General features: G+C 44.3%; 1 protein-coding gene across 2 annotated transcripts; it reads right to left on the bottom strand.

The window, feature by feature from the left end:
* Positions 1–2312: 2312 nt before the first annotated feature.
* On the bottom strand, positions 2313–11989 carry HIF1AN (hypoxia inducible factor 1 subunit alpha inhibitor). Of its 2 annotated transcripts, XM_021547857.2 has the most exons (8): positions 11696–11989; positions 10495–10745; positions 9116–9264; positions 7274–7419; positions 6682–6788; positions 6213–6276; positions 5875–5985; positions 2313–4705 (listed from the first exon to the last, which is right to left on the bottom strand). In XM_021547857.2, the coding sequence occupies exons 1-8, from the start codon at positions 11936–11938 to the stop codon at positions 4661–4663; spliced, it is 1116 nt and encodes a 371-aa protein (XP_021403532.1). In that variant the 5' UTR covers positions 11939–11989; the 3' UTR covers positions 2313–4660. The 2 variants fall into 2 exon arrangements, with proteins under 2 accessions (XP_021403532.1, XP_021403522.1); XM_021547847.3 differs by lacking the exons at positions 2313–4705; positions 5875–5985 and having other exon boundaries at positions 6017–6276; positions 11696–11968.
* Positions 11990–13797: the final 1808 nt, after the last annotated feature.

Genomic DNA, 13797 nt, shown 5'->3' on the forward strand with positions numbered 1-13797 from the left:
AAGGATTGGTCTCCCAGATACGCTCTCTCCCTTACTAAGTAGGACTGGAAGGATTTTGCTATGCTGCCTTCCTCCCCAAGCTTTCCAAGCCAGACAAAACCCTCTTTGCTGCTCTGTACCTAGGCAGAGATGGCTCTGTGGAGCAACATGAGCACTTAGTTATGCATCTTGTGGACTTGACTGTGGCTCTAGTGGCTGCCTCCATTGTTTGTGGGATATTCTCCCCCCCTTCCCTCCTAACAAAGATTCTGATTAATGATCGCTCATTCCTAATTGTCAAATTTCTTTTCCTTCATCCTGTGTCTAATCACCAGTGACAGAAGCCATTACGCAAATGAGAGCAGACGACTTCCCACAACTGTTCTCGTTGGTAAAAGCCTTGTAATTTAAAGCTCTGATTTGTAGAGGAAAGCTGCGTTTCCCCAAGGCGTCCGGGCATCTGTTCCACTTACACTCCAAGAGCCTCGACTTCCGCTCCCTCCCCCCACAATTAGTCCTCTGCTTGCAACAAATATTTGACTTTTCAAGGCAGTAATTAGAACTTACTTTGCATGTGTTTGTCACAGTAACAGCATCTTTCCCTTTCCGTCTAGGCAGAAGCAATGCAGAGACGTGCCCAGGGAAGATGGTGGCTTCATGGCTTCCAAGGACATTGATGGGAGAGGTGCTTTCTGTTCCAAAACGGGAACAGAAGATGAAAACAAGAAGCAAGAATGCAAGGAAGCTTCTCGCACGCAGGGCAGAAATGCATTTCTCCAAGTGCAGAAACACATAAGCAAAGGCAGTACCTCTGCTGCAATTGCTGCTATGCTTCCAGGGCTGAGACCGTGCATTAACAAAGGCCTGCTAGGAGATTGCTGAGACCCTGAGAGCACTACCCCCATTCTAGGCTTTACAGCACAGTTGGCTGCGTTCAAGGTCAGCTTGGTCATTGATAAGAGCCCTTGCAAACAAAAGAAGTCTCGGCCTAAGCCTGCCCCTCTCTCTCAAGAGCTGCTTTGATGCCAAGGGTGACCCCTTGCCCTCAGCTGAGTTAGACTGCACTGCAGCTGTGTCTGATATGTCCTCAGCCCAGGCCTGATCCTCACCTCCTGGCATCACCTTGGACCTGATTTATCACTCCAAATTTCCCTACAATGAGCATGACCCTGCTCAACAAGGATGTGAACAAGTGGATCAATTCAAGAACCCATGTGCTTCTTTTTACACAGGAAAGATTCTGCAGCTATGATTTATAAGAATTAAGACTTCTCCTCAGAATAATTCCACTTTTTAAAGAGCAGGGAAATGAGAAGAAAAAAAAAAGAGAAGAAAGGTATTAAGGGACCTAAGTTAATAAAAGAAAACAAGACTATATGTAAAAGTGAAAAATCTTGGCCTCTGACCTAGTTTTCAAATGACAACATTCTCATCCCTCAGTTTCCTCTGCTCTTTGCACCTAAATATTTCTAAGCTCTGTGATGCCACCTGTACATTATCCAAGAGGCAATGCAGAGCTGAAAGGATCAGACATAGCAGAACACAAAGTTCAGCGGAACACAAGCAAGGGTGTTCAGAGATGATGATCCCAGCAGGCACAGCAGGGAAGGGTGAGCACTCACAGTCAGGCTTCCTGCCCTTGCCTTTCCTACTCCCTTCACATTCACCCTGTCCCCCAAGGGTCTGAGGAGAGTGTCAGTTGCAGTGGCCCAGGCTGAGGCATCTCTCTCTCCCACAACACCAAACATCCCTCACCTACTATTCAACTCTTCCCTGTTTTACTACATCTTAGCCATTTGCTCAATTTAGTCAACATTTCACCAATGGTTAATTTCAAGATCGCTGTGGAGTTAATATTACTGTAAAATAACTTCTCTTTACTAGGTAGAGAGGACTCCAGCTCCCAAGGCTGCTAACATACAGCACAGCACAAGTACACACAGGAAGCTTCCCCCACAAAATCTCTATGACAATAATTGAGTTCATTAGGCCTGCTTGTGTAGTTTGCTCTGTCATCCAGTCAAGAGTATGGTGACACCATTCAGGTCAGCAGGGAGAGGAATTCTTCCCTTCCCACCAACACTTCTTGTTGACAGGGTACAAGCACACCATCTTATTCCCAGCTTTCCTTTCAGGCTTCTGAAGTAGCTGGAAAAAGTTGTGAAGACACATAATATTGCAATTGGTATTGCTGTATTGAAGGCAATTCTGGAGACCAACAGCCTTCACCAACAAAGAACACAAGTGAAGTTGTCAGACTGAAAGGTAGCTTTATACACACATATCCTTATGGAACTCTTCTACACAGCCACTACAAAATAAAAGCCACACCATTCTGTTGTTCAACATTGGTTGTATTTAAGAACTACACTTCAGAAGGTACCATGTGTTTGTCACACCCCACCCCCTGCACACACACCCCTAGCAGAGAACACACAGCTTCCCAATACCATGGCAAGGGGCATTGAAAGCACAAGGTGAAAAGGGAAGGGGGAGGGAGTCAGTCCATCAGTGCATTGTAAATGAGCTTTCACAAAGTCAAGTGCAGCAAAACCTGTTCAGACACTTTAAAAGTTAGACCTTTGGCAAATAAAAGAAAAAAAGGGATCCTAAAAGTTCTGCAAGTACCATTCTCTCTCCACATGGGATATAAACTCCCACCCTGAGCTTCAAGAGTTGATGGTGTCTAACAAGCAGTACTGAAGACTACCATGTGCTGAATAAATAGCACAGAAATGGGATTTAATTTGAGCATCTTTTACAAAGGGCATGTGCCCAAGATTCCTGGGAAGGCCTTGCTTTTGGCTAGTCAGAAGGCTCTTCCCCAGTGTCCAAAGGCTGAGCATTAATAAGCATTCAGCTGAGTGACCTTCGTCTGGATCTACCCACAGCTCTGGAGAGACTGTAACATGACAGTCAGACTACTCAGTGACACACATTTCTTGAACAAGGACCCTGTAGCTGCCAACTAAACTTCATTTATTCTGACCAGTAAAGCAGCCAGAAAACTTGCCTCAGGACCTCCTGTTTGAGAAACATTTCACTTTTGTGAAACACAAGCCCACTGCAAGTGGTACATGAACTGTCCCAGCAAAAGATGGGACCTGAGACCAAAGATGGAGCACTTCTCAAGTAGCACATTACACTTTCATCAGAACCCACATCAGAAAAAAGCCCAGCACAACAGGAAAACACTGGGAAAGTCTCAACAACACAAATTTTACATTTTCTGGGATGAGATATGTGGGCTATGAAACAGCTTCTCCCACCTCTAGCTTTTAGAACCCATTACAACCGCATCAAAAGTACAAGACCTTTGCACCACCCCCCAAACCAGGGACAGCAGTGCAGCACACCTCAGGGAATAAAAAGCCAGCTTCCACATGAGCCTAAGGCTTCTGCATGGAAGAGAAGGAGAGCCAAGTTATTTTTCAGAGTGATTACTGAGGACTCAAACAGAGGCTTATCTGGTTCCTGTGCTCTGGTCTTGTCACTTCCCAGTCTGCCATGTCAAGTCCCAAAACACAAAAAGGATCAAGATAAACTTAATCACATTTAAACAAAAAGCCCTGAACTCTTTCACATGACTGTACAAGGAAGAGAACCACACACTGGCATGGATTTAACTGATGGACAGGAGCCTCACAAAATCACACAAACATGTGCACCAGTGCGCAGCCACACACACTTGAGTTCTTGCAGTTTCAGTAAAAAGGGCACTTTCCTGTATTAGTCTCAGGAGCCAGCACCCTGCTGGGGAGAAGTGAGGCTCTGTACCTATCTGACACTGTGTTTTGAGCTCAGCATCCCTTGGAAACTTAATTTAAAAATGTGGCTTAATAATTCAAGACTTGGAGAGTGCCCTGGCATTTATGCATCTCCCTTCATAATGCTACATCCTCTTTTAACCATACTGCAGCTTCAAAAGAGCAGGAGAGAAAGCTTCACTCCCCAGAAAAAGCTGTCAGAAAGGAGGTTTATCTAGACTCATAGAAGACAGATGTTATTTGGACAGCATAGGATTTGGTGCTCACACACAAGATAAATTCATTCTAATCTCTACCCTGTACCACATCCAAAGCATTGATGTCTTAGGTTGAAGTAACTGAATCATTTGTCCAGTTGCTCAGTACACACAGGCCATCTTACATGTTCATTTCCATTAATAGAAAAAGGTGCCAGAGTTGAGCAGGGACAGGTCCTCTAACAACAGAGGACTGTGAAACCTAACATTTCCCACCTTATATCCACTGCCACCACCAACACACAAACCCAGCCAAGAGGTCCAAACCCCATGAGGCTGAGGAAACAATATTGCTCCTGGTTATCCTCCAAGCTCTTCTTCATATGCCTGAAAATCCTGAAGTAACACATCCAAGTGCCAGAAGCCATGCTCCTTGTTGTGGCAAACAGGGCAGAGGGAAGAAAATAAACAAGTTAGTGAGCATGAATCCAGCTTCCAGTAAGTGCAGACTCTTTCTTGGGAGGTTCAGTTAGATGAGAGTGGAGGATGAATAGGGTACTAATGGTTTTGCAGTTCCAGTAGCCCCTGTAATGTAGTGGGGCCAGGATAGGCCAGGAAACCCATCAGTCTGTTAAGTGCTGCGTGCAATACTAGCGCTCAGTATCTTCCATTGCTTGTGAACAAAGCAGCTCCAACATCAGCCAGGGGCACCAGGCATTAGTCATACCGGCCCTTAATCATCATATTCAACAAGGGACCCACCTGTTCAAAGCAAAAACAGGTCATTAGCCAGGACAGTTACACAGAAATGACAGTGCAGAGCCTGCTCTCTCTGCATCACAGAGGCCCAGGATACACCTAATCACTTTCAAAGTATTTTCTAGAAAAACAGTGGGACACCCATGAACACATTCTTAAAATACCCTACCAAAACTGCAGGGTTCTCTGCCAACACCTGACTTCAGGTCACAACAAAACATTCCATCCAGAGTGGAAACATGCTTGAAACATTTTCACTTGCCACCCAACATTTGTGATTTCTAAGTAGATGCTATTAAAAGGAGTCAATAGTCATCATGGGTTGCTTTTTTCAGGGAGAGATGCAATGTTCTCACTCATTGAATCCTCTCTGGTCCCTGGGGTCAGTAAGAGGTGGGGGCTACAACTGATGATTTTGCTAAGGGGTTTTTTTCGGTCAAGACCATTCCCACGTCTCAGGACTGCCTAATCATGGAGGGAAGTTCAGAATACTATGGCAGTAAAATAATCTCAGGGGAGAAGCTAAAAAAGAAGTGTCTTCACAGCGGTAAGGATTACAGACCATGAAAGTATTTCTATCCTTGACCTGCATTCCCACTTTCAGATGATCAGATCTTCAAACACATACTCTTAGTACCTCAGTCTTTATAGACTTAGTACCTCAGGGCTTTTTTTTTTCCCCAGATAGTTAAGATTGCAAAGAAATCAGAGATGAGCAAGAGATATGCTAAAGATGAAGCACATGAATTAATAGAGATTTCTGCTATTTAAGACACTTGGATTCAACAGGTGAAACAATTGGGGTTTTTTTGTTTGGTTGGTTGTTTTTTTTTTTTTTTGCAAATAATGGGTATCATTGCTGCACAGAAGACTAAGGAGTGTTTGAAAACAACACTTTCCTGGAAGTGTCCAAAGTCAAAATACACCTTTTCCCATATACAAGAACAACTACTTCATTGTTTGTAGTGGTCCTTCCCAGAATTATAATTTTAAGAGCTTGCATTTTTGTAAGCAAATGACCTTTAGAAGACTGCAGGAGGAATCAGCAAAAGAGCAATCCTGCTTTCTCCCACCCTCACTGTGGCACCTAGAGAGCCAAGTAGCTGTCATCACAAGTTTTGCATTATGCCTTAACGATTTCAACAGCAGTGACCACGTGGTTCTTTCCATACCTCTTGTGGATTTCCTAAGGCTTCTCCCAGCATCTTCTCAATGTTCCTCATTATTGCCACTTTCTGATGAGCCTTTAATGGATACTCAATTCTCTTTGGGGTTGGGGCACCCTGAAATATCAAAAAGAGCTCATTTGCATGCTTCCTGTATTGGCAGCTTATTCCACTGTACCCCAGACACCCAGTTCTTCACACACACAACTCTGAAGAGGAAAAAGAAGCTTCCAGAAGCAAAGGACTTGGTGCCATGAAGTTCTCATATTGACAATGTGCGCCAATACATCTCTACCTGAAAAAATCATCTGGAACGGAGCTATCCAAGCTGTGCTTGTACTCACCTTGTACCAGAAGTTCACAGTGATGGTAATCCCCCCATTCAGGAGAGACTCAATGTGGTGCCACCTGCATGGAAATCACATAAAAAAAAGAAAAGAAAAAAAGAAACTATTGCTGAAGCTTACAGTGAAATACCTTGGATGATGAGTTCAGACAGCACTAGACAAGTCTGGCCCTATACCTCCTGCATCAAGACCTCAAAACTTCTGGAAAGCTCTCCTTATTCAAATATAGATCCTTTTATCACACATGTTAGTGAGTACATGTACAATTAAAGTAGATGTTAGGGAGAATTACTATTCCCATCCAACAAACAGGAATTAGAAGCATGCTGGCCCAAGATATCACAGAAAATATCACAGTTGCTGGAGAAGTAAAAACAAAATACTCTTAAGAGCCAACCCAGCACTAAGTATAAAACATTTTAAACCTCTGGTTTTTTTCACAGTGCAGTCCTGCCATCCTTCTTACCAGTACATAGGTATGTACAGCACGTCCCCAGGACCCACCACTGTCTCATAGCCAACCACATTCTGGAAGTTTGGAAACTTTTCATAGTCAGGATTGTCAAAGTCCACCTAATAGAAGAAAACATTAAGAAACTCAGAACAATTTCCTGCAATGACAGTCCTCATTATTGGCTCTCAGTGTCAAATCATCCTGGTTTTCCTTACATAGCTTTTACATTTCTGTTTGTATCTAAACTTTATTGTGAGGTCCTGCAGTACCCTCCAAGTACCATGCAGGTAGGATCTTGCAATTTGTCTGTCAGCTAATCTGTGTTTGACCAAATGAGCAATGAAACAGAAGAGAGAAGGTAGCCAACTGCAGACTTGTTGTGTATCAGTAAGAAGGTTTTTATGGCCCTAAAACTCGTGAGTCGGAACCAGATACAAACAGAAAACCACCAATGCATTCCTCACTTAACAAAACTGAGCAGAGGTTTTGCAAATGCTCAGCAAGTGTTTTTACAGCTTTAACTCCAGTGCAGCTTCCTCCCACCTAGCATCTTTACAAATGCCCATTTTTGGCATGGAGCAGAGAACAGATCTGCTACTCTCACCTGGCTCTGTCTGTCACATGGATGGTGCACAGGATAAGGGTAGAGGCATTCAAACTGATCAGGAGGAAACAGGATACACCTCTTGTAACCCTTAATCTGAGCAAAGAAGTTCTGTTGCTCGTCATAATGAGCTGGTGTCACATTCCCTACACAGAGAAAAAAGATAATCAAGACACTTTCAGGTATGAAAGAGAAACAAGTTATATTCCTTGCTGAAGACAGAAAATATACTCCCACATATTAATAAACTAAACAAGGAAAATGACAATAGGAATGTTACAAACACCCTATCAGTCAGCCTTTATTGAGGAGTTGCTACTCCACTTAATTTCCATTCTAAATCCATACTCAGCAATTTATGCTCTACAGGATTAGGATTTCCAGCTTGTTTCAATGAACAGCAGATGCTGAATGTTGATAGGAAGCTTTTTCATAAAGCACTTTGTTTAAATGACAAGTTGTGGAACAGACTGTCTAAGATTATTAGTCTAGAGAAAAGGAGTTCAGTGGTCGGATTTGAAGTCCCAGAAGTTTTTCAAGAAAACAAGTAAACAATCTCTATCACTGGAGCTCCCAATAGCACCCGCTCAAGTCTGATTAACAGTGCTTGACTGTTGCCACTAGATCTTAAATTTAATCAAATCTTTAAATACAGTGGCATCTCTTTTGTACCCCTCACAACTGTTTTTCAGGCTGTTTGCCAATTCAGATATTACTCTCTTGGCCTGCAAGAATTAAAATAACAGCTAACCCATTAACTGTAACTTCATTAAATAGATCATATGATCACATGCTGCTCTAAAGACATTCCTCTTTCTAGCACATGCTGCTTCAAGACAATTCCTTGGTTCTTGTGCTAACCTGTTAATAGGATTTCAGTGATTATATGGCCTGTAAGGAAGTGTTGGTCCACTGATTTTATATTATGTTCTTTCAGCTAGTAAAACAAGTGGCAAAGACAAATCAATGTAGGTTGAGTATGACTTGGTGCAAAGGGAAGAAAACCACCCAAGGTGTGTAACTGAACAATTATAATTGGATATGTTGGCTACATTGAGTATAGGCCCTCCCACTTCACAGAACAGTGTACATTTCTTCCCCAGTTATTGAGATTACTTTCTAAAAGAATGTTCTCCTTGTCAACAGCCTACTGGTACCTCTGTCTTCTGAGGCATCTGCCTCTAAGTCAGGCTCCACATAAATTTGGAATTCTATTCTATCCAAATACTTTTAGAATTTACCCATCTTCAAGTTTCCTACTGTCCTCTAGCCGTTTAAGAAAAAAAAAAAAAAATCAGGTCTTAACCAAAAGAGAATTCTTCCTCACAGTGTACTAGCTCAAATAAAAAAAAAGCCTTCACAAAATAATCAGATTTCCTCCTGGGCAGACATTGGACATACTCAGAAAAGCCCAGAAGTCTAACACTGTTCAACTTGCAAACCTTTCTGCATTTGAATCTGCAGGCTTCAAATCTACAGAGCTTTTTAAATCTATAGTGCCTGAAGCATGCAAGCAGCAAACAGATCCCAAGGTATGATTACCAGCTACTAGAAACACAGTCCCACCAGCATCACACAGAGCCTTTCCACGAGCACTTTACATTCAGGCATTCACAGTACATCCCTGGCAAAATGCAGATTATTCCTTTCTTTCTTTTCTCTTTAAAACCCAAGTTAAGGTGTGACAACAGTCTCCTCCCAGCACAAAGCTTTACACCACCTCCTCTTCAGGAACACAGAGAAACTAGGGGAAAATCCATTTGAAAGACCTTCTGGAACTAAAATACAGAACTGCTGATGCAATCTTCTCTCTTTCTCCTCCAGTCTGAGGAAGCTATTTACCTTCCATGCCAATAAGAAGCAAGTTAGAAGTCAGTTGACCCCAGCCACGTTTCCCTTGCTGCTTGTTAATCCAGTTCCAGTTGAAGCCAAGGAAATCCACTACAATCTTCCTTCCAACTGTGTCATTCAATGTTTGCTGTAGATATAGCCTGAATTGTCCAAGAGAGAAAGCAGAAATCAAGTATTAAACTTTGTCATGAGCACAGACATACTCCGTCTCTTCAGGAAGATTTCAAAACAGAAAAGTACTTCCTAGAGATTCTGTTCTATCACTACACAGCTTCAACACCTGTGGAAGGAAACAGTTTCAAAAAGTCTACAAACTTTGCTGTAAAGTTCCCCAGTACAGAAGAGAACAGATCTTGGTTCAACTTGAACAATTACAAGGGAAAAACATAATTTTAAGGAAGAATAACCCTCTCACAGGGCAGGAGGAGAAACCTCTAAACAGATTGGCCATTATCAAATATCTACTCCCTAGATGAATCCCTCTAACTCATCTGCAATATCAGCTACCTCTTCTAGCAGAACTAAATGAGGGCTGAGAGGGCTCAGGAGAGCCTGCATATTTCAGTATCCAGTTACTTAAAGCCATGGTTACATTCAGACATAGAGGATCAGAGCAATCTAACATCTGCAGCAACAATCACAGTATTACAGACTGTTGTCTGCAATGCGGGAAGAAAACACATTTTTAAGAACAAGGACTGACTTCTATCTTGGAAAAAACACACCCAAACCTGAGAAAGAAGAGAAAGGCATAGATGACAAATGGGCATGGGTACAGTGCTGCTTCCAGTCAAAACACAATTAAGCACCTGTAAGTCCTTTTAGAGGGCTGTGACTGGAAACACTAAGGGTTTAAGTACAGCTGCTGATAGTTATATTCCATGTCCAGTTGAAGCTCATCTCAGTAACCTACAGCTCTGTTAGCTGTGAGTGGCACAGGCCATCACCCCCAGTACATGGCCCGTGCACAACCTGGCCTCGTATTTCCCAAAGAGGGTTAGCTCCAGCTGCCCTGGGATTCTGTGGGAAATGCCATAGCCTACACCCTTTACATCAGACAACAAGCTTCTCTACAAATACCACAGTCTGCCAAAAAAAAGGTGAAGTTTAATTCTTTCTCTATACAAATCCTGGCTCACACAGAGGAAAAAAAAAATCCCACAGCCAGTGTAAACAGTTTGTTTGGTAAGACTTTCCTAATATGGTAATAAGGCTGCTGTCAACTAGAAGCCCTGCAGGAAAAGCAGGATTATTAACAAGAAACAAACAAAAGTCCAAAAAGTTCAGGATACTTTAATCATCAACACCCACTGAAGAGAAACTTAGGTTTGACAAAAGAAAGAAACCTCCAGACTCCACTTATCACTTACCTCTCAGCACTCCCTTTTTGTTGTATTTCTTTGAGTCTGTCCACAAATTCAGCAAACTTCATTTCTTCCCTGCTTGACTTGGGTTTGAAGTTCTTAAAATTGGCCATTTTTTTCTCATCGTAGTACAAAAACTTGTGTGTGCTGGCACTATACACTGAGAAGTCCCCATTGCCAATGTTTTCCTGGAGGTAGTCCAAGTCCCATTTCAGGGCAGGATAAACCAGATTTGTATCTGTCAGCACCACTGGCTCCTGGAGAGAAACAGGAAGTTTATTAATTCAAAGACCTCTTGAACTGAAGAGCAAACACATTCATTACTGCACCCACAAAAACTCCCTTTCAAAATGGGGAATTGGAAAAGGCATTTGAAGTAATCATATACCTTGTTCTGGGGAGAAAACCAAGCAAGACATGATAGGAAATTTTAAGAAAGTGGTGGCCTGGGGCTACAGTCAGCTCCTGGTAGCAATGGGACGACAGATTATATTATCTACTTAGCCAATCTCTATCAGCAAGATTAGACAAACAATAGCTGGCAACACTTCTGGGCCTGCTTGGCCCTGCCACGTAGCCAGGACACACAGGAGATTCTGGCTGGTCACTTCCAGCCTCAGCTGTGAAGGGGTTCGTGCCAGCAAAAAGATCCCTCTGAATCCAGAAACAGGACTCATCTTTTTTCTCACAGGACTGCAAATAACCACCATCAAAAATCTAACCATCTCTTCTACAGCAAAAGAAGAACCTTTGCAAAGGGAAGACAAAGTACATTACCTATGTCCTCATCTCCCTAAGCAACCTAACCGAGGCAGCACTGTGTTTCCATGCTGTGCATACACACCTTGCCTTCTTGCGGATTTTTCTCAAAAAAACCAACTACCAAACCTACCAAAAGGAGATAGAGCTGGTATAGAACCAATACGAGAGCCACCACTGCAAAGCAATATTTACATGTGTGGTCGCTGGCACTTAGAAAACAATCAGTATGTGCCCAGGGCTTTACACAACGTTCCCACAGCTTCCATCCCGATAACAAAGGGCTTAAATCAAACGTTTCCTGCAATTTCACAATTCAACGCTGTAGCACCGAAGAGAAATGTCCAGTAGAGCAGAGGAACGGGAGAGCGCCTACACCAGAGCCCGCGCGGTGCCCAGGACGGACAGGGCCGGGATGAGGAGGTGACCGCCCCCGGGACCCCCTCACCTCGTTCTCGATGAGCTCTTCGGCGCGGGGGTCGCTGTGGCTGAGCCGCGGGATGGGCCGCGTCTCGAAGGAGTAGCGGCGGAACTGGGAGTCGCTCCAGCCGGGCCCTGCCGCCACCGCCGGGCCCTCCCGGCAACCCGCGTGGGCCGCCGAGGAGGAGCAGGAGGAAGAAGAGGAGGAGGAAGAGGAGGAGGATGAAGAAGAAGAGGAAGAAGAGGCGGAGGAGGACGAGGCCGCCGCCATCGCCGCCTCCACCGGAGAACCCGTACCAGGGAAGCCGGAAGCGGAAGTGCGCACCCATGGCAACGCCGGAAGCGGAGGGCGAAGGCGGAGGGCAGAGTGCCTGGAGAGGGAGGAAGGGAGGGAGCGAGGGGCGGCGGCGGCAGCGCCCCCGCGCGGGCGGAGGCTGCAGGGGCCCCGCTGCCCTTGGCCCGCTCCCTTCCCTCGGACACCGCTGGGAGCCGGGGGCGCGGCAGGGCTGGCCCCGCTGCAGGAGCAGAAAGGATGGTTCCTGCAGGGGCCCCGCTGCCCTTGGCCCGCTCCCTTCCCTCGGACACCGCTGGGAGCCGGGGGCGCGGCAGGGCTGGCCCCGCTGCAGGAGCAGAAAGGATGGTTCCTGCACTGGCCCCGCTGCCCTTGGCCCGCTCCCTTCCCTCGGACACCGCTGGGAGCCGGGGGCGCGGCAGGGCTGGCCCCGCTGCAGGAGCAGAAAGGATGGTTCCTGCAGGGGCCCCGCTGCCCTTGGCCCGCTCCCTTCCCTCGGGCACCGCTGGGAGCCGGGGGCGCGGCAGGGCTGGCCCCGCTGCAGGAGCAGAGGATCGTCCCTGCAGGGCGGCGGGGCGGGCGCTCCATCGGCCCGAGGGAACGGCGCTGCCCCGGTGCGCCCGCGGGGCTCTCGCCTGGGAACCAGCGCCGTCATTTACACCTGCTGAAAAACCAATGCAGCACTGCTGCTGCAACCCACACCCGGCCTGTGATAGCGGCTATATCGTTTTAGCAGGATTTCGTGAACTGTGTGACTGAAGCTGGAGCTGTTGAATTATTTTCTTACCGTGAAAAATGCCAATCACTTGGTTTTTAACATTTTTAAAGTTTAATAATGATAAAATGGTTATAAAAATAGTAATACAATTAGATAAATGAAGTTTAGAGTTAGGACAATTGTAAGACAATAAAAAGCAAAGAATTACGGACGTTTGGATGCTCTTAGATACTAAATCACGAAAAGCATACTTTGTGAACAAAGGAATAACTTTAAAAGCAATAGTCTGTTGCATATTCATGCATCTTTCATGGTTATGCATACATTTATTTAAAACAAGAACTCTGTTGCATGTCAACTGTTTCCTTTAATCCCCAAGGCGTCTTTGAGTCTGAACAACGCCTGAAGAAATTAGCTTCTGATAAGAAAACCATAAATTCCTTTTCTCTGGAAGATTTAGGTGTTCTTTGAAACGAGTATCTCATTCCTAAAACAAACAAACAAACAAACAAAACAACTCCCCCCACATACATAGTATCTATTTTGACATTATATTAAAGCCTAAAACTATATTTAACACACTACTTAGGAGAATTAATACAACATAACTTTCTAACATTGCACATATAATATTTATTGTAATATTTACAAAAAGCCAATCACAAAATATACATTTTTCACAATATTATATGTTTAGTAAGTGAGAAAAAGTCTACATTTGGCTTTTAATCTGCAAACAGCAAGACTGATGATCGCTGTTTCCCAAGAATGCGCGCCACATTAGGCATCAGCTCTGGAGAAAATTTTGGTCTCTGGCATACAAGGGTTTTCATCTTACAGTAGCTGGGATTTGTTCTGCCTGCATAGATCTTTGCCTTCATGAGAATAATGCCGTTTCCCTTTGTCCTCGCAAAATTTATTAATATACTTAATTTCTGGGGAAATGAATGCCCTCCCATCTTTTAAATCTACAGCATTTCTGCTGTACAGGTTAACAACATTTTTACTATGTATTTGCAAATATATTTGGGTGTTTAGGAAACTTGAAACACAGCTGTGGAAAACTCAAACATAATTTAGAAAATAAATACCCAGTGGTGAAGAGCTGATGTAACCCCAA

The sequence above is a fragment of the Lonchura striata genome, chromosome 7 (assembly GCF_046129695.1).
Source record: "Lonchura striata isolate bLonStr1 chromosome 7, bLonStr1.mat, whole genome shotgun sequence".
NCBI lineage: Eukaryota > Metazoa > Chordata > Aves > Passeriformes > Estrildidae > Lonchura > Lonchura striata.

What these genes read in the sequence shown, in the direction of transcription:
- HIF1AN (XM_021547847.3), bottom strand. Translation starts at nt 11,938, where the DNA reads ATGGCGGCGGCCTCGTCCTCCTCCGCCTCTTCTTCCTCTTCTTCTTCA. An exon ending in AAGAGCTCATCGAGAACGAG is followed by an intron (nt 10,746 to 11,695) that starts GTGAGGGGGTCC and finishes GTTTCTCTCCAG; the next exon opens with GAGCCAGTGGTGCTGACAGA. An exon ending in GCTTCTTATTGGCATGGAAG is followed by an intron (nt 7,420 to 9,115) that starts GTAAATAGCTTC and finishes TTCTCTGTGTAG; the next exon opens with GGAATGTGACACCAGCTCAT.